The 27,587-nt window shown below is 46.9% G+C and overlaps 1 protein-coding gene across 1 annotated transcript in view; it reads left to right on the top strand.

Moving 5' to 3' along the window:
- The window catches only part of LOC134966254 (leukocyte antigen CD37-like), a 218,208-nt gene that overhangs the window by 177,405 nt on the left and 13,216 nt on the right, over positions 1 to 27,587 (top strand). Inside the window, exons 6-8 of the mRNA XM_063942845.1 lie at positions 12,857 to 12,961; positions 16,940 to 17,143; positions 18,717 to 18,800. Coding sequence (XP_063798915.1) covers positions 12,857 to 12,961; positions 16,940 to 17,143; positions 18,717 to 18,800 — 393 coding nt within the window. The remainder of the gene's footprint in view (positions 1 to 12,856; positions 12,962 to 16,939; positions 17,144 to 18,716; positions 18,801 to 27,587) is intronic.

The raw sequence follows: 27,587 nt of genomic DNA, 5'->3' as shown, positions 1-27,587 counted from the left end.
GTTTTGGATTCGGGTGTTTTTTTCAAAAAACACTAAAAAACAGCTTAAATCATAGAATTTGGGGGTCATTTTGATCCCAAAGTATTATTAACCTCAAAAACCATAATTTACACTCATTTTCAGTCTATTCTGAATACCTCACACCTCACAATATTATTTTTAGTCCTAAAATTTGCACCGAGGTCGCTGTGTGAGTAAGATAAGCGACCCTAGTGGCCGACACAAACACCGGGCCCATCTAGGAGTGGCACTGCAGTGTCACGCAGGATGTCCCTTCCAAAAAACCCTCCCCAAACAGCACATGACGCAAAGAAAAAAAGAGGCGCAATGAGGTAGCTGTGTGAGTAAGATTAGCGACCCTAGTGGCCGACACAAACACCGGGCCCATCTAGGAGTGGCACTGCAGTGTCACGCAGGATGGCCCTTCCAAAAAACCCTCCCCAAACAGCACATGACGCAAAGAAAAAAAGAGGCGCAATGAGGTAGCTGTGTGAGTAAGATTAGCGACCCTAGTGGCCGACACAAACACCGGGCCCATCTAGGAGTGGCACTGCAGTGTCACGCAGGATGTCCCTTCCAAAAAACCCTCCCCAAACAGCACATGACGCAAAGAAAAAAAGAGGCGCAATGAGGTAGCTGTGTGAGTAAGATTAGCGACCCTAGTGGCCGACACAAACACCGGGCCCATCTAGGAGTGGCACTGCAGTGTCACGCAGGATGTCCCTTCCAAAAAACCCTTCCCAAACAGCACATGACGCAAAGAAAAAAAGAGGCGCAATGAGGTAGCTGACTGTGTGAGTAAGATTAGCGACCCTAGTGGCCGACACAAACACCGGACCCATCTAGGAGTGGCACTGCAGTGTCACGCAGGATGTCCCTTCCAAAAAACCCTCCCCAATCAGCACATGATGCAAAGAAAAAGAAAAGAAAAAAGAGGTGCAAGATGGAATTGTCCTTGGGCCCTCCCACCCACCCTTATGTTGTATAAACAAAACAGGACATGCACACTTTAACCAACCCATCATTTCAGTGACAGGGTCTGCCACACGACTGTGACTGATATGACGGGTTGGTTTGGACCCCCCCCAAAAAAGAAGCAATTAATCTCTCCTTGCACAAACTGGCTCTACAGAGGCAAGATGTCCACCTCATCTTCACCCTCCGATATATCACCGTGTACATCCCCCTCCTCACAGATTATCAATTCGTCCCCACTGGAATCCACCATCTCAGCTCCCTGTGTACTTTGTGGAGGCAATTGCTGCTGGTCAATGTCTCCGCGGAGGAATTGATTATAATTCATTTTAATGAACATCATCTTCTCCACATTTTCTGGATGTAACCTCGTACGCCGATTGCTGACAAGGTGAGCGGCGGCACTAAACACTCTTTCGGAGTACACACTTGTGGGAGGGCAACTTAGGTAGAATAAAGCCAGTTTGTGCAAGGGCCTCCAAATTGCCTCTTTTTCCTGCCAGTATAAGTACGGACTGTGTGACGTGCCTACTTGGATGCGGTCACTCATATAATCCTCCACCATTCTATCAATGTTGAGAGAATCATATGCAGTGACAGTAGACGACATGTCCGTAATCGTTGTCAGGTCCTTCAGTCCGGACCAGATGTCAGCATCAGCAATCGCTCCAGACTGCCCTGCATCACCGCCAGCGGGTGGGCTCGGAATTCTGAGCCTTTTCCTCGCACCCCCAGTTGCGGGAGAATGTGAAGGAGGAGATGTTGACAGGTCGCGTTCCGCTTGACTTGACAATTTTGTCACCAGCAGGTCTTTCAACCCCAGCAGACCTGTGTCTGCCGGAAAGAGAGATCCAAGGTAGGCTTTAAATCTAGGATCGAGCACGGTGGCCAAAATGTAGTGCTCTGATTTCAACAGATTGACCACCCGTGAATCCTTGTTAAGCGAATTAAGGGCTGCATCCACAAGTCCCACATGCCTAGCGGAATCGCTCCCTTTTAGCTCCTTCTTCAATGCCTCCAGCTTCTTCTGCAAAAGCCTGATGAGGGGAATGACCTGACTCAGGCTGGCAGTGTCTGAACTGACTTCACGTGTGGCAAGTTCAAAGGGCATCAGAACCTTGCACAACGTTGAAATCATTCTCCACTGCACTTGAGACAGGTGCATTCCACCTCCTATATCGTGCTCAATTGTATAGGCTTGAATGGCCTTTTGCTGCTCCTCCAACCTCTGAAGCATATAGAGGGTTGAATTCCACCTCGTTACCACTTCTTGCTTCAGATGATGGCAGGGCAGGTTCAGTAGTTTTTGGTGGTGCTCCAGTCTTCTGTACGTGGTGCCTGTACGCCGAAAGTGTCCCGCAATTTTTCTGGCCACCGACAGCATCTCTTGCACGCCCCTGTCGTTTTTTTAAAAATTCTGCACCACCAAATTCAAGGTATGTGCAAAACATGGGACGTGCTGGAATTTGCCCATATTTAATGCACACACAATATTGCTGGCGTTGTCCGATGCCACAAATCCACAGGAGAGTCCAATTGGGGTAAGCCATTCCGCGATGATCTTCCTCAGTTGCCGTAAGAGGTTTTCAGCTGTGTGCGTATTCTGGAAAGCGGTGATACAAAGCGTAGCCTGCCTAGGAAAGAGTTGGCGTTTGCGAGATGCTGCTACTGGTGCCGCCGCTGCTGTTCTTGCGGCGGGAGTCCATACATCTACCCAGTGGGCTGTCACAGTCATATAGTCCTGACCCTGCCCTGCTCCACTTGTCCACATGTCCGTGGTTAAGTGGACATTGGGTACAACTGCATTTTTTAGGACACTGGTGAGTCTTTTTCTGACGTCCGTGTACATTCTCGGTATCGCCTGCCTAGAGAAGTGGAACCTAGATGGTATTTGGTAATGGGGGCACACTGCCTCAATAAATTGTCTAGTTCCCTGTGAACTAACGGCGGATACCGGACGCACGTCTAACACCAACATAGTTGTCAAGGACTCAGTTATCCGCTTTGCAGTAGGATGACTGCTGTGATATTTCATCTTCCTCGCAAAGGACTGTTGAACAGTCAATTGCTTACTGGAAGTAGTACAAGTGGGCTTACGACTTCCCCTCTGGGATGACCATCGACTCCCAGCGGCAACAACAGCAGCGCCAGCAGCAGTAGGCGTTACACGCAAGGATGCATCGGAGGAATCCCAGGCAGGAGAGGACTCGTCAGAATTGCCAGTGACATGGCCTGCAGGACTATTGGCATTCCTGGGGAAGGAGGAAATTGACACTGAGGGAGTTGGTGGGGTGGTTTGCGTGAGCTTGGTTACAAGAGGAAGGGATTTACTGGTCAGTGGACTGCTTCCGCTGTCACCCAAAGTTTTTGAACTTGTCACTGACTTATTATGAATGCGCTGCAGGTGACGTATAAGGGAGGATGTTCCGAGGTGGTTAACGTCCTTACCCCTACTTATTACAGCTTGACAAAGGGAACACACGGCTTGACACCTGTTGTCCGCATTTCTGGTGAAATACCTCCACACCGAAGAGCTGATTTTTTTGGTATTTTCACCTGGCATGTCAACGGCCATATTCCTCCCACGGACAACAGGTGTCTCCCCGGGTGCCTGACTTAAACAAACCACCTCACCATCAGAATCCTCCTGGTCAATTTCCTCCCCAGCGCCAGCAACACCCGTATCCTCCTCATCCTGGTGTACTTCAACACTGACATCTTCAATCTGACTATCAGGAACTGGACTGCGGGTGCTCCTTCCAGCACTTGCAGGGGGCGTGCAAATGGTGGAAGGCGCATGCTCTTCACGTCCAGTGTTGGGAAGGTCAGGCATCGCAACCGACACAATTGGACTCTCCTTGTGGATTTGGGATTTCAAAGAACGCACAGTTCTTTGCGGTGCTTTTGCCAGCTTGAGTCTTTTCAGTTTTCTAGCGAGAGGCTGAGTGCTTCCATCCTCATGTGAAGCTGAACCACTAGCCATGAACATAGGCCAGGGCCTCAGCCGTTCCTTGCCACTCCGTGTGGTAAATGGCATATTGGCAAGTTTACGCTTCTCCTCCGACAATTTTATTTTAGGTTTTGGAGTCCTTTTTTTACTGATATTTGGTGTTTTGGTTTTGACATGCTCTGTACTATGCCATTGGGCATCGGCCTTGGCAGACGACGTTGCTGGCATTTCATCGTCTCGGCCATGACTAGTGGCAGCAGCTTCAGCACGAGGTGGAAGTGGATCTTGATCTTTCCCTAATTTTGGAACCTCAACATTTTTGTTCTCCATATTTTAATAGGCACAACTAAAAGGCACCTCAGGTAAACAATGGAGATGGATGGATTGGATACTAGTATACAATTATGGACGGGCTGCCGAGTGCCGACACAGAGGTAGCCACAGCCGTGAACTACCGCACTGTACTGTGTCTGCTGCTAATATATAGACTGGTTGATAAAGAGATAGTATACTCGTAACTAGTATGTATGTATAAAGAAAGAAAAAAAAACCACGGTTAGGTGGTATATACAATTATGGACGGGCTGCCGAGTGCCGACACAGAGGTAGCCACAGCCGTGAACTACCGCACTGTACTGTGTCTGCTGCTAATATATAGACTGGTTGATAAAGAGATAGTATACTCGTAACTAGTATGTATGTATAAAGAAAGAAAAAAAAACCACGGTTAGGTGGTATATACAATTATGGACGGGCTGCCGAGTGCCGACACAGAGGTAGCCACAGCCGTGAACTACCGCACTGTACTGTGTCTGCTGCTAATATATAGACTGGTTGATAAAGAGATAGTGTACTCGTAACTAGTATGTATGTATAAAGAAAGAAAAAAAAACCACGGTTAGGTGGTATATACAATTATGGACGGGCTGCCGAGTGCCGACACAGAGGTAGCCACAGCCGTGAACTACCGCACTGTACTGTGTCTGCTGCTAATATATAGACTGGTTGATAAAGAGATAGTATACTCGTAACTAGTATGTATGTATAAAGAAAGAAAAAAAAACCACGGTTAGGTGGTATATACAATTATGGACGGGCTGCCGAGTGCCGACACAGAGGTAGCCACAGCCGTGAACTACCGCACTGTACTGTGTCTGCTGCTAATATATAGACTGGTTGATAAAGAGATAGTATACTCGTAACTAGTATGTATGTATAAAGAAAGAAAAAAAAACCACGGTTAGGTGGTATATACAATTATGGACGGGCTGCCGAGTGCCGACACAGAGGTAGCCACAGCTGTGAACTACCGCACTGTACTGTGTCTGCTGCTAATATATAGACTGGTTGATAAAGAGATAGTATACTCGTAACTAGTATGTATGTATAAAGAAAGAAAAAAAAACCACGGTTAGGTGGTATATACAATTATGGACGGGCTGCCGAGTGCCGACACAGAGGTAGCCACAGCCGTGAACTACCGCACTGTACTGTGTCTGCTGCTAATATATAGACTGGTTGATAAAGAGATAGTATACTCGTAACTAGTATGTATGTATAAAGAAAGAAAAAAAAACCACGGTTAGGTGGTATATACAATTATGGACGGGCTGCCGAGTGCCGACACAGAGGTAGCCACAGCCGTGAACTACCGCACTGTACTGTGTCTGCTGCTAATATATAGACTGGTTGATAAAGAGATAGTATACTCGTAACTAGTATGTATGTATAAAGAAAGAAAAAAAAAACACGGTTAGGTGGTATATACAATTATGGACGGGCTGCCGAGTGCCGACACAGAGGTAGCCACAGCCGTGAACTACCGCACTGTACTGTGTCTGCTGCTAATATAGACTGGTTGATAAAGAGATAGTATACTCGTAACTAGTATGTATGTATAAAGAAAGAAAAAAAAACCACGGTTAGGTGGTATATACAATTATGGACGGGCTGCCGAGTGCCGACACAGAGGTAGCCACAGCCGTGAACTACCGCACTGTACTGTGTCTGCTGCTAATATAGACTGGTTGATAAAGAGATAGTATACTACTAATATTATATATACTGGTGGTCAGGTCACTGGTCACTAGTCACACTGGCAGTGGCACTCCTGCAGCAAAAGTGTGCACTGTTTTAATATAATATTATGTACTCCTGGCTCCTGCTATAACCTATAACTGGCACTGCAGTAGTGCTCCCCAGTCTCCCCCACAATTATAAGCTGTGTGAGCTGAGCAGTCAGACAGATATATAATATATATAGATGATGCAGCACACTGGCCTGAGCCTGAGCAGTGCACACAGATATGGTATGTGACTGACTGAGTCACTGTGTGTATCGCTTTTTTCAGGCAGAGAACGGATATATTAAATAAACTGCACTGTGTGTCTGGTGGTCACTCACTATATAATATATTATGTACTCCTGGCTCCTGCTATAACCTATAACTGGCACTGCAGTAGTGCTCCCCAGTCTCCCCCACAATTATAAGCTGTGTGAGCTGAGCAGTCAGACAGATAATCAGAGATATATAATATTATATATAGATAATAGATGATGCAGCACACTGGCCTGAGCCTGAGCAGTGCACACAGATATGGTATGTGACTGAGTCACTGTGTGCTGTGTATCGCTTTTTTCAGGCAGAGAACGGATTATAAATAAAACTGGTGGTCACTATCAGCAAAACTCTGCACTGTACTGAGTACTCCTAATGCTCCCCAAAATTAGTAAATCAAGTGTCTCTCTAATCTATTCTAAACGGAGAGGACGCCAGCCACGTCCTCTCCCTATCAATCTCAATGCACGTGTGAAAATGGCGGCGACGCGCGGCTCCTTATATAGAATCCGAGTCTCGCGATAGAATCCGAGCCTCGCGAGAATCCGACAGCGTCATGATGACGTTCGGGCGCGCTCGGGTTAACCGAGCAAGGCGGGAAGATCCGAGTCGCTCGGACCCGTGAAAAAAAACATGAAGTTCGTGCGGGTTCGGATTCAGAGAAACCGAACCCGCTCATCTCTACTTGATACACGCACGGCCCCTGCTGCAGCAGGTCCTCGCGAAGAGGAAGAGGCCGAGGATCTTCTATGAGCAACTCCTGAAGATCTGGGTACCAAGCCCTCCTTGGTAAGTGTGGGGCAATGAAGATTGCTCGAACTCTTGTTCTTCTTATGATCCTGAGCACTTTTGGGATCAGCGGAAGTGGAGGGAAGACATATACCGACCGGAACACCCACTGGGCCAGTAGCGCTTCCACTGCTATTGCTTAAGGGTCTCTCGACCTGGAACAATATTTCTGAAGCTTCTTGTTGAGACGAGATGCCATCATGTCTACTTGAGGAACTCCCCAAAGACTTGTCACCTCTGCGAAGACTTCTTGGTGGAGGCCCCACTCTCCTGGATGGAGATTGTGTCTGCTGAGGAAGTCTGCTTCCCAGTTGTCTACTCCCGGAATGAAAATTGTCGACAGAGCCTTTACATGTCTTTCTGCCCAGAGGAGGATCTTCGTCACCTCTACCATTGCCGCTCTGCTTTTCGTTCCACCCTGCCTGTTTATGCATGCGACTTCTGTTACATTGTCCGACTGGATCTGCACGGGATGATCTTGAAGAAGATGTACCGCTTGTTGAAGGCCGTTGTAAATGGCTCTCAATTCCAGCACGTTTATGTGAAGGCAGGCTTCCTGACTTGACTATTTTCCTTGTAAGCTTTCCCCCTGAGTGACAGTTCCCCAGCCTCGGAGACTTGCATCCGTGGTTACCAGGACCCAGTACTGAATCCTGAACCTGCGTCCCTCTAGTAGGTGAGAACTGTGTAGCCACCACAGGAGCGAAATCCTGGCTTTTGACGACAGGATTATCTTCCGGTGCATGTGTAGGCGGGATCCCGACCACTTGTCCAACAGGTCCCACTGGAATACTCTGGCATGGAACCTGCCAAACTGTATGGCCTCGTAGGCCGCCACCATCTTCCCCAACAACCGAATGCACTGATGGATTGACACACTTGATGGTTTCAATATTTGTTTTACCATTTTCTGGATCTCCAGAGCCTTTTCCACCGGAAGAAATACTCTCTGAACTTCTGTGTCCAGAATCATCCCGAGAAAAGACAATCTTGTCGTCGGTTCCAACTGTGACTTTGGATAGGGAGAGTGTGATGTTTTGTAACAACTGCTCCCTGGATCTCGCCTTTATCAGGATATCGTCTAGATAAGGAATTATATTGACTCCTTTTTGACGCAGGAGAACCATCATCTCCGCCATCACCTTGGTGAATAACCTCGGCGCCGTGGAGAGACCGAAAGGTAACGTCTGGAATTGGTAATGGCAATCCTGAACCACGAATCTCAGATAAGCCTGGTGAGGAGGATAAATGGGAACATGCAGTTAAGCATCCTTTATGTCTACAGACACCATGGGGTAAATTTACTAAGATGGGAGTTCTATTTAAGATGGAATGTTGCCCATAGCAACCAATCTACTTCTCATTTATCTAGCACCTTCTAGAAAATAATACCTGGAATCTGGTAGGTTGCCATGGGCAACATCCCATCTTAAATAGAACTCCCATCTTAGTAAATTTACCCCCATGTAGTCCCCCTCCTCCAGACTGGAAATCACTGCCCTCAGTGATTCCATTTTGAACTTGAGTCGTTTCAAGTAGAGATTCAGATTTTTTTAGGTTTAGGATCGGTCTGACCGAGCCGTCCGGCTTCGGAACTACAAAAAGGCTTGAATAAAACCCCTCCCCTTGTTGTGACAAAGGTACCAGGACTATGACCTGATCCTGACATAATTCTTGGATTGCCGCTGTTACTGCTTCCCTTTCCGTAAGAGAAGCTGGCAAGGTCGATTTGAAAAATCGGCATGGGGGAACGTCTTGAAACTCCAGCTTGTATCCCTGGGACACTATTTGCAACACACAGGGATCCAGGCCAGACAGAATCCAACCTTGGCTGAACAGTTTGAGACGTGCCCCCACCAGAGCGGCCTCCCGCAAAGAAGCCCCAGCGTCATGCTGAAGATTTGGCAGAAGTAGGGGTAGACTTCTGCTCTTGGGAACCTGAAGCCGCTGTGGACTTCTTTCCCCTTCCCCTTGCCCTACCTGCAAAGAAGGGGGAACCTCTCGTTTTTTTGTATTTATTGGGCCGAAAGGACTGCATGTGCGGGTGATATGTCTTTTTTGCCGGTGCAGGCGCAGAGGGCAAAAATGTCGACTTACCTGCGGTAGCCGCCGAGACTAACGCATCCAGTCCATCGCCAAATAAGGCCTCACCTTTATATGGGAGAGCCTCCATATTTCTTTTGGAATCTGCATCTGCGTTCCACTGGCGAATCCACAACGCCCGCCGAGCCGATACTGCCATGGTAGCGGCTTGTGAACTCAAGAGTCCAATTTCTTTCATCGCTTCTAGCATGTATACGGCAGCGTCTTTGATATTCCCTAATTTAAGGAGTATCTCATCTTTATCAATCGTGTCAATTTCTGATGACACGCTTTCTGACCATTTTTCAATAGCGTGACTCACCCACGCACAAGCAATTGTGGGCCTGAGCAGCGTACCATTGGCAACATAAATGGATTTCAATGTAGTTTCCATCTTTCGGTCTGCCGGCTCTTTTAGGGAAGCCGTGCCAGGTGCAGGGAGAATTACCTTCTTTGTCAACCTGGACAAGTGCACTGTCTAACACAGGGGGTGTCTCCCATTTTTTCCTGTCCTCCACCGGAAAAGGATAAGCTATCTGAATTCTCTTGGGAATACGAAATTTATTTTCGGGATTCACCCACATCCCTTCAAAGAGAGTATTAAGCTCGTGGGAAGGAGGGAAAGTGACCTTGGATTTCTTTTCTTTATAGAAATACGCCTTCTCCTGAGGTACAGGAGTGGCTTCCGTGACTTCCAGAACTTCCCTTATAGCTACAATCATATATTGTATATTTTTTGCCAATTTATGATCTATGTCTCTGGAGTCACTATCGTCGACACAAGAATCAGTGTCTGTGTCGGTATCAGTTTTCACAATATTCGCAAATGTTCTCTTATGTGACCCAAAGCCTGCATATGGAAGAACAGAGCCCTGAAAAATCACATCTTCCACAGATTTTCTCCAGCACTCAGCATGAGATTCAGATTTATCTAATCTCCTATTGATATGATGCATACTATCACGTATTTCTTTCACCCATGCAGGCTCTTGGTGTGCAGGCAGCGCCACCACATTACAACTCTGTGTCCCTAAAATGGCTTCCTCCGGGGAGGAACTCCCTGCCTCAGACATGTCACACACGTGTACAACACACACTCAGACACACTGGGACTTATAGGGGACAGACCCACAGTAAAATCTGTCAGAGGGACACAGTTTAGGAGCAGCCAGTTCACAACCCCAGCGCCAATATCTAATGCCTGTGAACACAGAATGCCCACTGACATGCAGTGCTTTTTACACAGTAAAACACACTTGTAAAGCACCAAAACCACTTGTGACCCCCCTTTATGCACCCTGATACTTGTAGTCAGAAGTGGAGGAGGACCAGCATTGTCTCTGCAGCCTGAGAGAAAATGGTGCTGAGCTGTGTGCTGGCTGTCTGAGGAAGAAGCTCCGCCCCTGCAATGGCGCGTTTTTAACGCAGAGACTTTGCATAATATTTATACTGGAGGGGCTAGGGCTGTGCCTGGGCATCTTATGCCCCCTTTTTGCCAGTTTATATAGGTATTTTGCTGCCCAGGGCGCCCCCCACGTGCCCTGCACCTTGCAGTGTCTGTGTGTGTGGGCAGCAATGGCGCGCTGCGCTCCCGCCAGCCACGTTGTACCTCAGCCGTCACTTTACTTGATAGAAGATCTGTCTTCTTCTACTCACCTGACTTCTGGCTCTGTGAGGGGGGTGACAGCGTGCTGTGGGAGTGAGCATCTAGACACGGCTAGCGTTCAGTACCCTTCAGGAGCTAATGGTGTCCTATCAGCCAGAAGCAGAGCCATGAAACTCTTCAGGAAGTTGGTTCCTACTTCTGCCCCCTCAGTCCTACGAAGCAGGGAGACTGTTGCCAGCAGTTCTCCCTGAAAATAAAAAACCTAACATAAGTCTTTTCAGAGAAGCTCAGTAGAGCTCCTCAGAGTGCATCCAGTCTGCCTGGGCACATTTCTAAAACTGAGGTCTGGAGGAGGGGCATAGAGGGAGGAGCCAGTTCACACCCATTGAAAAGTTTTAAGAGTGCCCATGGCTCCTGCGGAACCGTCTATACCCCATGGTCATGAAGTGGACCCCAGCATCCTCTAGGACGTATGAGAAAGTGCTTTATCGATTGCACCTGAAGGATAATTACAAATAGGGATACCGGGGGTTATTCAGGTTTGTTAGCAAACCAAAAAAAAGCAAGCAACTGGGCAAAACCATGTTGCACTGCAGGTGGGGCAAATGTAACATGTGCAGAGAGATTGATGGGCCCTACACACTTACCGATCCGCCGCCAAGCTGCCCGACGGCGGATACGACCGACGGGCAACCCGGCGGCGGGGGGTGGGTGACAGGGGGAGTGAATCTCGTCCATATTGGCCTGCATTCATAAGCGACGTTAATCGTTGGTGCCTACACACTGCACGATATGACCGAGTTAACGTTCATATCGTGCATTTTATCTGCCAGTGTGTAGGGCCCCTTAGATTTAGACTTGCTGCTTACTTTTTTACACTGCAATTTTAATTTCAGCTTGAACAGACCCTACCTAAATCTAATGGGCCCTACACACACATACTGATCCGCCGCTGAGCTGCCCAATGGCGGATACAGCCGACGGGTGAACCGGCGGCGGGGGGAGTGAAGTTTCTTCACTCCCCCCGTCACCCGGCTCCATAGCACTGCACGCTAATATGGACAATCTCGTCCATATTGGCCTGCATGCTCAAGCGACGGGGCACCAACGATTAACAAACACGGGGCCGCGCATCGTTAATCGTTGGTGCCTACACACAGAACGATATGAACGAGTTCTCGTTCATATCGTTCTGTTTTATCTGCCAGTGTGTAGGGCCCATTACTCTCTCTGAACATGTTACATCTGCTCCAACTGCAGTGCAACATGGTTTTGCCCAATTGTGTGCTTTTAGGCCCAGTGTTCGTACATGAGGGGAGTCAGGCAGAGTACAGGGTAACAAGGAAATGTAATAACCTGAAGATGTGCGTTTATGTTTGGGTATAAATCTTATCATAATATAATTATTGTAATGGTTGCTGTTAATGCTATACTTCATTCTCCATAAAGTTGAATTTGCGTTTCAATCACCTCCATCCCTCCCGAAATTCTGTTTTCTTATATAACTTTGTAGATTTCCAGTTAGATCTTGTAGGTCTTATATCTCAACATGCAACATGTTAAGCTGGATATATGTTTAGTGCTGTTCACCACTGTTTAATGTGTGAGCTGATCATCACTATCTAGTTACAGTGGTATGTGCTTACATAAGGGTCCTTACATTATACCATTATGAGGTGGATCTAGTAGTCTTGTAAAGTTTACTTTGACATCTGGAATAGATTATTTTTTAAATATATTAATATACTCCTGTTAGGAGGGAGGTATATAACAGACTCAACTGGCATGCTGGGCTTTTACAGTTTCAGATTTTTATAGTGTATGAGATCCATAAAGGCTAAGCCCATGTCTTAATCTTCGTTTAAAACATTACTACCCGTAAAACTCACAGCTAACACCACACGTTTCAGGTTCTTATACCTACATCCAATAATTCATGGTAAGTTTGAGCTTCTTGATACTTCTCATATCTAATACTATAGGAAAAAAAACAAGTCTACATTTTTATTTGTCAGCTGAGTAATACATACCCTATTGTGCAGTATAGCCGTGTCATATTGTAGCCTAACTTGCTATTTAATGGGCCCAGTTAATTTGTTTGTGTTTTCTTTCCAGTTGAAAAACACAGTGGGGGAATATGTGAGACATATCATAAAGAATTATGGAAATCATACAAAACAAACAGATATGGAAGAGAATTTGGACTTTACACAAGAACAGGTATTACATGCAGTAACATAATTCATGCATCCGTCTGTCTGTCACTTCCATTGGCAAACATCACCGGGAATGACAGCGTTCCGTGTTTAAAGATATACAGTAATCCAACTGGTGACATAAAAAACTAACAATAAATATGCATACATTACATTAATATATGGACAAAACTTTCTTATAAAAAAAAGTTTTATAGTATTAGGGATAAACACTGTTCAAGTGTAGAAAACCCAATAATTGCGCACTTTATGTCGTATAAGAAATACGTGTACAATTAAATATTATGTCCACATAAATTACATTCAAGTTGCTTGTTTTCAGCAACAGCTTAAGGTTGCAAGTTTTGGATTCCACCCTCCAAAGCGTTAAGTAGGGTTAAACTGACATAAAGAGCACTTGTTGCCTACCATGGAGGAAGCTATTTTCTTTTTGATATACAGTATATGTATGAAAATGCTATACGCCTCTTCCAACCAGTCCAACTTAGAGTAGCTGTCATTTACCGCCCCCCCTGGCATTGCCTCCAAATTCCTTGACAACTTTGCTTCCTGGCTTCCTCACTTCCTCTCTTCTGACATTCCCTCCATTATCCTAGGCGATTTCAACATCCCTATCGATATCCCCACACAATCCCCTGCCTCTAAACTCCTTAACCTCACCTCTTCACTTGGTCTCGCCCAGTGGACCTGCTCACCCTCCCATGTGAATGGGAGCTCACTGGATCTGGTCTTCACTCACCGCTGTGATATTTCTGATTTATCCAACTCCCCATTTCCCCTCTCTGACCACCATCTACTCTCCTTTAACTTATCTCTCTCTGCTTCCCCATCTCTACCTCCTAAGGCTACCATCACTAATCGTAACATTGAGGCTATTGACACCACATTCATTTGCTCCCTGTTTGACTCACTTCTCTCTCCTATTCTCTCTCTCTCTCTCTCTCTCTCTCTCTCTCTCTCTCTCATGTCCTGAACAAGCCACTTCCAAATACAATGCATCCCTTACTTCTGCTCTTGACTCTGTTGCTCCACCAACCACTATTCATCCTCGCAATTTAACATCTCAATCCTGGCACACCAAATGCACCAGATATCTGCAAAAATGCTCACGTACTGCTGAGCGACACAGGAGGAAATCACGCTCTAAGGCAGACTTCCTCCATTTCAAACTTATGCTCTCATCCTTCAGTGCTGCCCTTTCTCTTGCTAAACAGTCATACTTCAAGAACCTCATCTCCTCCCAGTCTTCCAACCCCCAGCGCCTCTTTGCCACTCTCAACTCACTCCTCTGCCCACCTCCACCTCGTCTCCCTTCCTCACTCTCTGCTCTTGACTTTGCCACTTACTTCACATCCAAAATTGACTCCATACGTCAGGACATCACATCACCAGACCATCAGCAACCAGCCTCCTCCCATCCCTTACCACCCCTCCCCATCCCTCTCACCAACTCTGACATCTTTCTCCCATGCATCTGGTGAGGAAAAGAGCCCTCATTCGTTCCTGTCCCCTCACCACCTCCCCAATTGACCCTGTCCCCTCCCACCTCCTTCGCTACCTCTCTCCTTCTGCCTGTTCCCATCTTTCCCAGCTTCTCAACCTCTCCCTCTCATCAGGCACTGTCCCCTCTGCATGCACTCATCTCTCCTATTCTTAAAAAACCTACCCTTGATCCAAACACTCTCTCCAACTACAGACCCATCTCTCTTCTCCCTTTTGCCTCCAGACTCTTTGAGCGTATTGTCTACAACAGCCTTCCTTCCTTTCTTTCCTCACACTCACTGCTTGACCCATTACAGTCTGGCTTCCGTCCTCTCCACTGATATTGCCCTTACATAAAGTCTGCAATGACCTCCATGCTGCTAAATCTAAGGGCCACTACTCCCTACTTTTTCTTCTTGCTCTCTTCGCTGCTTTTGACACTGTGGACCACCCTCTCCTACTGCAAATCCTTCACTCCATTGGTCTACATGATACTGCCCTCTCTTGGCTGTCTTCCTACCTCTCTGACCATTCATTCTCTGTCTCCTCACCACCTCCCCCTCACTTACACTAACTGTAGGTGTGCCCCAAGGTTCTGTCCTTGGTCCTCTTCTTTTCTCTCTCTATACGTCCTCACTAGGTAAGCTCATTAGTTCTTTTGGTTTCCAATATCATCTCTATGCTGATGACACTCAAATCTATCTTTCCTATTCAGACCTCTGCCCTGCTCTCCTCACTCATATCTCCAACTGTCTCTCTGCTATCTCTGTTTGGATGTCCCAGCGCTTTCTTAAACTTAACATGTCTAAGACCGAGCTGATCATCTTCCCTCCCGCATAACCTCACCTCCTACAATCTCATTATCTATTGATGTGCGCTGTCTTGGAGTAATACTTGACTCCTCCCTCTCCTTCAAACGACACATTCAGCACCTCTCGCAAGCCTGTCGTTTTCATCTAAAAAATATTTCTAGGATCAGACCCTTTCTGACCCAGGATGCTACTAATACTCTTATCTACTCACTTGTCATCTCCAGACTGGACTACTGTAATCTCCTCCTGACTGGCATTCCTGACAAACACCTCTCTCCACTCCAATCTATACTCAATTCTGCTGCCCGGCTAATTTTCCTCACCAAACGCACTACGTCCACCTCTCCTCTCTTACAAGACCTTCACTAGCTCCCCTTCCCTTTCAGAATCCATTTCAATCTTCTCACACTCACTTACAAAGCCCTTACCCACTCCTCTCCCATCTACATCTCTGACCTTATCTCCCTTTACACTCCCACCCGTCCTCTATGCTCTGCTAATGCACGCCGACTCTCCTGCCTACTGATTACTTCCTCCCACTCCTACCTCCCAAGATTTTTCACGTGCTGCTCCATTTCTCTGGAATTCCCTACTTTTCCCCTTCAGAATCTCCACCTCTGTACATAACTTCAAACGGGCTCTCAAGACCCACTTCTTCACCAAACCCAGCCAAAGCTCATCCTAACCCTCTGTTCCACGCTCTCTATGTACCCCATCTGTGTTACCCCCGTCTGTCTACCCCTCCCCTTTAAAATGTTAGCTCTCACGAGAAGGGCCCTCTTCCCTCATGTGCTTATCCTTTTCCTTACTTTAATAATCTTCAACTGCACCACATCCAGCAGTCTTCTGCCACCTGATACAGGTTGAGTCTCCCTTATCCAAAATGCTTGGGACCAGAGGTATTTTGGATATGGGATTTTTCCGTATTTTGGAATAATTGCATACCATAATGAGATATCATGGTGATGGGACCTAAATCTAAGCACAGAATGCATTTATGTTACATATACACCTTATACACACAGCCTGAAGGTAATTTTAGCCAATATTTTTTATAACTTTGTGCATTAAACAAAGTGTGTCTACATTCACACAATTCATTTGTTTCATATACACCTTAAGCCTGAAGGTCATTTAATACAATATTTTTAATAACTTTGTGTATTAAACAAAGTTTGTGTACATTGAGCCATCAAAAAACAAAGGTTTCACTATCTCACTCTCACTCAAAAAAGTCTGTATTTCGGAATATTCCGTATTTCGGAATATTTGGATATGGGATACTCAACCTGTACTTATTCCAGTGTCATCTGCTGATGTAGCTATGTTTATTTACCCTGTACTTGTCCTATATTGTCATCAACTGTAAGTTGCTGTTTTCCTATTTTTGATTATTCGTTTATGTACTCTGTAATTGGGTGCTGCGGAACCCTTATGGCACCATATAAATAAAGGATGATAATAATAATAATTAAATGCTGTATCAGTTCAGATGCAGTCAGAGCCTTCATGCTGGTCACTTACTGCCTCTGTGATGTAATCTTTCATAATGGAGTATTCTTTAACGAACCTTGTGCCTGCCCGTTATAGATAAAAAACAGTGAAAACACTTAAAAATTGTCTACTTTCAAAGCATCCTTGAATCACTGCCTCAATACTTATCTTACGTGCTGTACTGTACCTTACAGGTGGAGTGCTGTGGTTGGTATGCACCTGAAGATTGGCTAAATAATCAAAAGATCAATGAAAACTCATCAGTCAGCTTATACCCTTGCTCCTGCAGAAATGTGTCTGCCACCAGAAATAACATTGCTAATGTCACAGAAATTTACGAGGCCAGGAGTGGATTCTGCACAACTAAAGCTGGGGAGAAGTGGCCTGTGTATCAGACAGTAAGTCCGCCTTGCTTACGAGGACAGCATTAACATAGCCATGGTTGGTTCTAGTAACTCCTTCTCTTCCAACCCCCACCCCTTCTCACCCTTTTTCTTCACCCTTCCATTCACCTTCCCTACAAAGAGACATATTTTAAGAAAATAAAGTAACTTCACCATTGGTAGCAAAGAAAAGGGATGAAAATATAGGTGAGGATATTTGAGATTGCTCAATGAATGTATTGGCCCATCATACTGTAGGTGCATGCAAAGTAGGAGTTAATCTAGACTAGAAAAAAGCAAATTTTCCTAGCACACTGCAATGGGCCAGTGGGGATATTTGGCATTGCTCAATTAATTTATTGGCCCATCATACTGCAGGTGCATGCAGATGCGCTTTAAGAGAGGAGGAGGCCTGTGTGCTGCCTCCTCCGTTCGAGCACCCTCCTCTCTGCCGGCAGCACTGGAGATTCTGAGCACTAGAGACTCAGTGATTTCTCTATTGCCCATGTGCAGAACATTGTTAAAATAAACGCTGCACCATTTTCACGGTGATTCCACAACACTGCGCAGGACTCTGGAGGAGTAGGTATTAAAAAAATGGGTGCAGCTTGTGCGGTGGGGGCCCCCTCTGGACTCAGGGGTCCGTGTGTACCTCACACACTGCACCCATTATAGATACTCCAATGGATGCATGCAAAGTAGGAGTTAATCTAGACTAGAAAAAACAAAACAAATTCCCCCAGCACACTGCAATGGGCCAGCATTAGAAACTTACAACCTAAATGCAGAGATATCAGTTACCGTACATACATTTGTACAAAAATGCGGAAAACCGCCAGCCAAATCTAGGCATCTCTGCTTTGGTGGTCCTATGCTACGTGATAATAGCACCATTTTGAGTCATATATTAATGCATATATTATGTATTTCCAAATTGAGAGCCAACTCATCAGGAGGCACCCCTGGGTGTGCAGGAGCAGGTGAAGCTCAGGCCTCCCCTGCATGCAGATGCGACTGCAACAGCGGCTTGTCTTGCCCATCCCTACTTGTCCAGCCTGCACCACTGTTTGTCCAGCCCACCCTCACTACTAGTGTGCTGTAAATGTGCGCTTCCCAGGGTGCAGCCTAGAGAGTTGGAGCACGTGCCCACCTACCACTTAGTCCGGCTCTTAGTCGGGAGAACCTGTGTGCATGCCATTGTTGGTCCTGCTTCTAATACACCTTTATAGAAATAAAAAGCTTTGTCGGAGCTACAGTATATTGCAGAAACAGAGGGGGCACCAAGGAAACTGATCAGCATGCAGTTCCAATGTCTCCTCTAAGGAAAAGCAGCAGGTCATTGATAATTAACAGATTAACTGGGAAGTTTACAAATATTATGCTGGGTTGCCATTAATTGTGTGGGATGTAGTCTAACAGTGCATGTCTTGCTTTAAGTATATTTAGACTGAATTCAATGACTTCCCTTTATATGTACAGTTACATTCAGGTTATGTTTTTAGCTACTGTGACTTATAGGTTCTGTTTATTTCCTTGTTTGAGCACTATTCACCTTTAAATATTTTTTTCCCTTTATTTTCCCTTTTAGGGCTGCATGAACAGTATTCAGAACTTTATTTTAAATAACAGCATCTGTATTGTTGGAGTCTGCATAGGTATTGCCTTGCTGGAGGTAAGTGTTGATAACTTTCCAATATATGTGTTAAACCTGGTGCAAAATATGTACTATATATGTGTGGGGACTGCTGTGCGAAAACGCACAGCACCGATCAGGTCTGAATGACCCCCTATGTGCGCCTGGAGGAGGGCGTTCCGCAAGCAGCACTTTGAGCCAATGGCGGGCTCCGATGCTGTTCGCTCCCAATGTGTAGTAATCCACACGGCTGACACTGACTCCTGTCAATGTATTGGTGCTACGTTTTTTTTACTTTCCACTGTACCTTGGTTGTGGCACCTTCTCCTTGCTGCTAGGCCGACGTTCGGAAATAACTTTCCACATAAATTTCACTGACCAATCATATATGATGGAGACCTTTGTTGTGTCCTTTTCTCTTATTCATTATTGGTAACACTGTTAAAGTTTGTGACAAGTATATCCCTTTTATACTTGAAAGTTACACTTTTGTGCAACCTTGGGTGTTAGGCCAAGGTATCCTGCACCTCTTAATCTATTGTAGAACTACAAGTCTCCAAATGCTCTGCCAAACAGTGTGTAATTCTATATTGACTGGAGGTCCATGGGTTGCAGTACTGGTTGTTAGATTCTAATGTACGTACAAGAAAAAATGTCAACTGTAAAAATAATATATTAAAAAAAAATACATGTACTAATTATTTACAATGACATGGACAGTGAATCATGTGACATGAAGGAGAATCCAGGCATGTGACTGAATCATTTTCTCTATTTTTCTCCCAAACTGCATAATCTGTTTTTTTATGTACAGTGTGTCTGTGTGACTGTGCGGCATAATGTGTGTAAGCGTCACTGGTACAGGAGGCGTTACGTGTGTAAGCATCAGTGGTACAGGGGGCGTTAAGTGTGTAAGTGTCAGTGGTATAAGGGGCGTTACGTGTGTAAGCATTACTGGTACACGGGGCGTTACGTGTGTAAGCATCACTGGTACAGAAGGCATTATGTGTGTTAGCGTCAGTGGTACAGGAGGCATTACATGTGTAAGCGTCAGTGGTACAGGGGGCGTTATGTGTGTAAGCATCACTGGTACAGGCGGCGTTACGTGTGTAAGCATCACTGGTACAGGGGGCGTTACATGTGTATGCGTCTCTGGTACAGGGGGCGTTACGTGTGTAAGCTTCAGTGGTACAGGGGGCGTTATGTGTGTAAGCATCACTGGTACAGTAGGCGTTACATGTGTATGCGTCTCTGGTACAAGGGGCGTTACGTGTGTAAGCTTCAGTGGTACACGGGGCATTACATGTGTAAGCTTTACTGGTACAGAAGCCATTATGTGTGTAAGCGTCAGTGGTAGAGGAGGCGTTACGTGTGTAAGCATCTCTGGTACAGGGGGCGTTACATGTGTAAGCGTCAGTGGTACAGGGGGCGTTACGTGTGTGTCACTGGTACAGGAGGCATTACGTGTGTAAGCGTCACTGGTACAAGAGGCGTTACGCGTGTAAGCATCTCTGGTAAAGAGGGCGTTACGTGTGTAAGCGTCACTGGTACAGGGGGCGTTACGTGTGTAAGCGTCACTGGTACAGGAGGCGTTCCACATGTAAGCATCTCTGGTAAAGGGGGTGTTACGTGTGTAAGTGTCAGTGGTACAGGAGGCGTTACGCGTGTAAGCGTCAGTGGTACAAGGGGTGTTACGTGTGTAAGAGTCAGTGGTACAGGGGACGTTACGTGTGTAAGCTTCACTAATACAGGAGGCGTTACGTGTGTAAGCGTCAGTGGTACAGGGGGCGTTACATGTGTAAACATCACTGGTACAGGAGGCGTTACGTGTGCAAGTGTCACTGGTATAGGGGGCATTACGTGTGTAAGCGTCAGTAGTATAGGAGACGTTTTGTGTGTAAGCGGCAGTGGTACAGTGGGCGTTACGTGTGTAAGCATCACTGGTACAGGAGGCATTACGTGTGTAAGTGTCACTGGTACAGGGGGCGTTACGTGTATAAGCATCAGTGGTACAGGAGGCGTTACATGTGTAAGCATCAGTGGTACAGGGGGCGTTACGTGTGTGTCACTGGTACAGGAGGCATTACGTGTGTAAGCGTCAGTGGTACAGGGGGCGTTACGTGTGTAAGCGTCACTGGTACAAGAGGCGTTACGCGTGTAAGCATCTCTGGTAAAGAGGGCGTTACGTGTGTAAGCGTCAGTGGTACATGGGGCGTTACGTGTGTAAGCGTCAGTGGTACAGAGGATGTTACGTGTGTAAGCGTCACTGGTACAGGGGGCGTTACGTGTGTAAGCATCAGTGGTACAGGGGGCGTTGCGTGTGTAAGCGTCAGTTGTACAGGGGGCGTTACGTGTGTAAGTGTCACTGGTACAGGAGGCGTTCCACGTGTAAGCATCTCTGGTAAAGGGGGTGTTACGTGTGTAAGTGTCACTGGTACAGGGGGCGTTACGTGTATAAGCATCAGTGGTACAGGAGGCGTTACATGTGTAAGCGTCAGTGGTACAGGGGGCGTTACGTGTGTGTCACTGGTACAGGAGGCATTACGTGTGTAAGCGTCAGTGGTACAGGGGGCGTTACGTGTGTAAGCGTCACTGGTACAAGAGGCGTTACGCGTGTAAGCATCTCTGGTAAAGAGGGCGTTACGTGTGTAAGCGTCAGTGGTACATGGGGCGTTACGTGTGTAAGCGTCAGTGGTACAGAGGATGTTACGTGTGTAAGCGTCACTGGTACAGGGGGCGTTACGTGTGTAAGCATCAGTGGTACAGGGGGCGTTGCGTGTGTAAGCGTCAGTTGTACAGGGGGCGTTACGTGTGTAAGCGTCACTGGTACAGGAGGCGTTCCACGTGTAAGCATCTCTGGTAAAGGGGGTGTTACGTGTGTAAGTGTCAGTGGTACAGGAGGCGTTACGTGTGTAAGCGTCAGTGGTGTGGTACACGGGGTGTTACGTGTAAGAGTCAGTGGTACAGGGGACGTTACGTGTGTAAGCTTCACTAGTACAGGAGGCGTTACGTGTGTAAGCATCAGTGGTACAGGGGGCGTTACGTGTGTAAGCATCACTGGTACAGGAGGCGTTACGTGTGCAAGTGTCAGTGGTATAGGGGGCGTTACGTGTGTAAGCATCAGTGGTATAGGAGATATTTTGTGTGTAAGCGGCAGTGGTACAGGAGGTGTTACGTGTGTAAGCATTACTGGTACAGAGGGCGTTACGTGTGTAAGCATCACTGATACAGGAGGCATTACGTGTGTAAGTGTCACTGGTACAGGGGGCGTTACGTGTATAAGCATCACTGGTACAGGAGGCGTTAAATGTGTAAGCGTCAGTGGTACAGGGGGCGTTACGTGTGTGTCACTGGTACAGGGGGCGTTACGGGTGTAAGCGTCACTGGTACAAGAGGCGTAATGCGTGTAAGCATCTCTGGTAAAGAGGGCGTTACGTGTGTAAGCGTCAGTGGTACATGGGGCGTTATGTGTGTAAGCGTCAGTGGTACAGGGGATGTTACGTGTGTAAGCGTCACTGGTACAGGGGGCGTTACGTGTGTAAGCATCAGTGGTACAGGGGGCGTTACATGTGTAAGCGTCACTGGTACAGGGGGCGTTACGTGTGTAAGCGTCACTGGTACAGGAGGCATTATGTGTGTAAGCGTCAGTGGTACAGGGGGCGTTACGGGTGTAAGCGTCACTGGTACAAGAGGCGTAATGCGTGTAAGCATCTCTGGTAAAGAGGGCGTTACGTGTGTAAGCATCAGTGGTACATGGGGCGTTATGTGTGTAAGCGTCAGTGGTACAGGGGATGTTACGTGTGTAAGCGTCACTGGTACAGGGGGCGTTACGTGTGTAAGCATCAGTGGTACAGGGGGCGTTGCGTGTGTAAGCTTCAGTTGTACAGGGGGCGTTACATGTGTAAGCGTCACTGGTACAGGGGGCGTTACGTGTGTAAGCGTCACTGGTACAGGAGGCGTTCCACGTGTAAGCATCTCTGGTAAAGGGGGTGTTACGTGTGTAAGTGTCAGTGGTACAGGAGGCGTTACGTGTGTAAGCGTCAGTGGTACACGGGGTGTTACGTGTATAAGAGTCAGTGGTACAGGGAACGTTACGGGTGTAAGCTTCACTAGTACAGGAGGCGTTACGTGTGTAAGCGTCAGTGGTACAGGGGGCGTTACGTGTGTAAGCGTCAGTTTTACAGGGGGCGTTACGTGTGTAAACATCACTGGTACAGGAGGCGTTATGTGTGCAAGTGTCAGTGGTATAGGGGGGCGTTACGTGTGTAAGCATCAGTGGTATAGGAGACGTTTTGGGTGTAAGCGGCAGTGGTACAGTGGGCGTTACGTGTGTAAGCATCACTGGTACAGGAGGCATTACGTGTGTAAGTGTCTCTGGTACAGGGGGCATTACGTGTGTAAGCGTCAGTGGTACAAGGAGCGTTACGTGTGTAAGCATCACTGGTACAGGAGGCGTTACGTGTGTAAGCGTCAGTGGTTTAGGGGTCGTTACATGTGTAAGCGTCTCTGGTACAGGGGGCATTACGTGTGTAAGCGTCAGTGGTACAGGGGGCGTTACGTGTGTAAGGGTCACTGGTACAGGAGGCATTACGTGTGTAAGTATCAATGGTACAGGGGGCGTCACGTGTGTAAGCGTCTCTGGTACAGGGGGCATTACGTGTGTAAGCATCACTGGTACAGGAGACATTACGTGTGTAAGCATCAGTGGTACAACAAGCGTTACGTGTGCAAACGTCAGTGGTACAGGGGGCGTTACATGTGTAAGCATCACTGGTACAGGAGGCGTTATGTGTGTAAGCGTCAGTGGTTTAGGGGGTGTTACATGTGTAAGCGTCTCTGGTACAGGGGGCATTACGTGTGTAAGCGTCAGTGGTACATGGGGCGTTACATGTGTAAGCGTCACTGGTACAGGAGGCATTACGTGTGTAAGCGTCAGTGGTACAGGGGGCGTTACATGTGTAAGCGTCTCTGGCACAGGGGGCATTACGTGTGTAAGCGTCAGTGGTACAGGGGGCGTTACGTGTGTAAGCATCACTGGTACAAGAGGCATTACGTGTGTAATCATCACTGGTACAGGGGGCGTTACGTGTGTAAGCATCACTGGTACAGGAGGCGTTACGTGTGTAAGCGTCAGTGGTACAGGGGGCGTTACGCGTATAAGCATCACTGGTACAGGAGGCGTTACGTGTGTAAGCGTCAGTGGTACAGAGGGTGTTACGCGTATAAGCATCACTGGTACAGGGGGCGTTACGCGTGTAAGCGTCACTGGTACAGGAGGCGTTACGTGTGTAAGCATTACTGGTACAGGAGGCGTTACGTGTGTAAGCGTCACTGGTACAGAGGGCGTTACGTGTACAAGCGTCACTGGTATAGGGTGCATTACTTGTGCAAGTGTCACTGGTACAGGGGGCGTTACATGTGCAAGCGTCACTGGTACAGGGTGCATTACGTGTGCAAGCGCCACTGCTACAGGGGGCGTTACATGTGCAAGCGTCACTGGTACAGGGTGCGTTATGTGTGCAAGTGTCACTGCTACAGAGGGCGTTATGTGTGTAAGCGTCACTGGTACAGGGGGCGTTACGTGTGTAAGCGTCACTACTACAGGTTTTATTGTGTGTATAAGCGGCACCGCTACAAGAAGCATTATGTGAATAAGCGTCACTGGTACAGGGGGTATTACAAGTGCACGCGTCAGTGGTACAAGGCGCGTAACTTGTGCAAGTGTCACTGCTACGCTACAGAGGGCGTTATGTGTGTAAGTGTCACTGGTACAGGGGGTGTTACGCATGTAAGCGTCACTACTACAGGGTTTATTGTGTGTATAAGCGGCACTGCTACAGGGAGCATTATGTGTATAAGCGTCACTGCTACAGAGGGCGTTATGTGTGTAAGTGTCACTGGTACAGGGGGTGTTACGCATGTAAGTGTCACTACTACAGGGTTTATTGTGTGTATAAGCGGCACTGCTACAGGGAGCATTATGTGTATAAGCGTCACTGCTACAGAGGGCGTTATGTGTGTAAGTGTCACTGGTACAGGGGGTGTTACGCATGTAAGTGTCACTACTACAGGGTTTATTGTGTGTATAAGCGGCACTGCTACAGGGAGCATTATGTGTATAAGCGTCACTGCTACAGAGGGCGTTATGTGTGTAAGTGTCACTGGTACAGGGGGTGTTACGCATGTAAGTGTCACTACTACAGGGTTTATTGTGTGTATAAGCGGCACTGCTACAGGGAGCATTATGTGTATAAGCGTCACTGGTACAGGGGGCGTTATGTGTGTAAGCGTCACTGGAACAGGGGGCGTTACGTGTGTAAGCGTCTCTGCTACAAGGGGCATCTTGCATAAGCATCACTGCTACAAGGGGCGTTACGTGTGTAAGCGTCACTGCTGCAGCGTGCATTACGTGTGTAAGCATCACTGCGTCTTGTATAAGCGTCACTGGTACAGGGGCCGTTGCGTATAAGCGGCACTACCACAGGGGGCATTGTGTGTAAGTGGCACTACTACTGGGAGCATTATGTGTATAAGTGTCACTGCTACAGGGGGCATTATGTGCGCTGTCCCTTTGTAAAGTATGAGAGGACGCAAATTTATAGTTTGCAAGGGGTTGCCGAACACCCAGGACCGGCCCTGGGTGTCGTGCACACCCACTGAGGGAGAATGTCCTATGTCGCTGGTATTCCGGCGGCAGCGTTTCACCGTTTGTCGGGTTTCCGGCGTCTGTATTGTGATCGCCGGGATCCCGACTGGCGTTATGCTAACCGCTTCCCCTGTATTTCTCCCTTGCAGAGGAAGCTGCATGCTGTGTGAGAGATATATACTGCACAGTGAGGAAACTTTACTGCTTGCTGCCTTACTGACCAGCTGCCATTTTTACACATTCTACTGGAATTGAAGTCACATCTACGTCTTTGGGCTCTCACTCATTTCATAGCAAGGCTAAATACAGACATTTGTTGTGTAGCATATTTACATTATTCTGTGAGGCTCTCCCCATCTGCTCCTTCTAGAACAGGAGCAGACAAGGACTAACACTACTAACCGTCTTTCTAACTCGCCTTTTAGTTTTTGCAGTTCTTGGGCCACATGCTGGCTTTGGCTCTAGAGAAAAGATTAATGAGAAGTTCTTCAGATGATATTCTCTTCTTCCCCGTCAGGTTACGTCTTGTGTGATGTTTTTGCTGTGCGTGTTCTGTGTGTGAACTGTTGTAGTGCAGCAAGAAACCTCTGCATGTGTAATAGCCTGTGAGTTGCGATTCCGGTGCGACTTCGGTGATTCAACCTGTAGCTTTCAAGTGGCAATAATTTGAAAGGCAAAAAAATATTGCTGCTTTAAGTCTACAGGCTAAATTGCCAGAATTGTTACAGTCCTGCAACTCGCAGGGTATTAAATTTGGATCATAGGGTGATATGTATCAAACCTATGAGAGAGAGAAAGTGTACAAGTTGCCCATGGCAGCCAATCAGCTTATGACTGTCATTTTACAGACTGTGTTAGATAAATAATAGCTAAAATCTGATTGGTTGTTATGGGCGACTTCTCCACTTTATCTCTCTCTCCAATGTTTGATACAACTCCCTCATAATCTTTAATCTGAGGTTTGTGTTTGGTTTATTTCTATAATTTGACCTGAAATACAAAATGAGCATGCTGAATTAGATATATCATGTAATGACCTGTTGTTCCTCTACTTCTCCTGGTATATCTGGCATGTCAAACAAATTCCACTGAGGGCCATTTCAGGTAGTGCACGTCCGTTACACCTGGAGTCCTCCCCTCTAAAGGGCCATTAAACCTAAAATACAAGTTGATCTAATAAGTGCTGCAATGGCTTTTTAGTTTGCCGCATATATGAATGTTTTCCTGTATATACCGTACAAGGACATATAGGGGGTCATTTTGAGTTGATCGCTCGCTAGCTACTTTTAGCAGCCGTGCAAACACATAGTCGCCGCCCACGGGGGAGTGTATTTTCGCTTTGCAAGAGTGCGAACGCCTGTGCAGCCGAGCGGAACAAAAACATTTTGTGCAAAACAAGACCAGCCCTGTAGTTACTTATTCTATGCGATGATTGCAGCGACGAAGGTCCCGGAATTGACGTCAGATACCCGCCCTGCAAATGCCTGGACACGCCTGCATTTTTCAAAACACTCCCAGAAAACGGTCAGTTGACACCCATAAATTCCCACTTCCTGTTAATCTCCTTGAGATCGGCTGTGCGAATTAAATCGGAAGCAGTGCAAAACAACAGTGCTCTTTGTACCCGTATGTCGCGCTTACGCATTGCGCCCCATATGCATGCGTAGTTTTGCAGTTTTTTTAAATGATCGCTACGCAGCGAACAGCGGCAGCTAGCGATCAACTCGGAATGACTCCCATAAAACCTAACTTTGAATGGTGTTTTAGATAATTTTCTACAGCAAGGCAGTTTGTCGGACCTTCATGTCTCCTGAAAATCTCCCCTGAGCCTTCATAACCAATCTCCAGCTTGTTTAGTCTGCTTGTATTGATAGTAAGGATCAGAGCGTCAGTATGGTTCCAGTGTTATGCAATTATCAGCAGTTTTGTGGTATAGTAGCCTGAGCTGATGAGTCTCCTGCTGTTCAAGTCCTAGAGACCATCCATACATAAAGGCAAAACTGATGAACCCCCATCAACTGAGCATAATATTATTTAACATTGTCCAGAACAGCATGGTCTTGTTTTCAGCACGATGTTACAGATTAATTCCATGGTTATTTTGTTCTCCAAAACAATGCCCTACTCCCCTTGTGTAAACACACCTATTCTGTCTCTTTCATCATTACACAGCCTGTTTC

This window comes from Pseudophryne corroboree, chromosome 10, assembly GCF_028390025.1.
Source record: "Pseudophryne corroboree isolate aPseCor3 chromosome 10, aPseCor3.hap2, whole genome shotgun sequence".
Lineage (NCBI taxonomy): Eukaryota > Metazoa > Chordata > Amphibia > Anura > Myobatrachidae > Pseudophryne > Pseudophryne corroboree.
The sequence above is the reverse complement of the archived record's forward strand: the minus strand, read 5'-3'. Positions and strand labels throughout refer to the sequence as shown.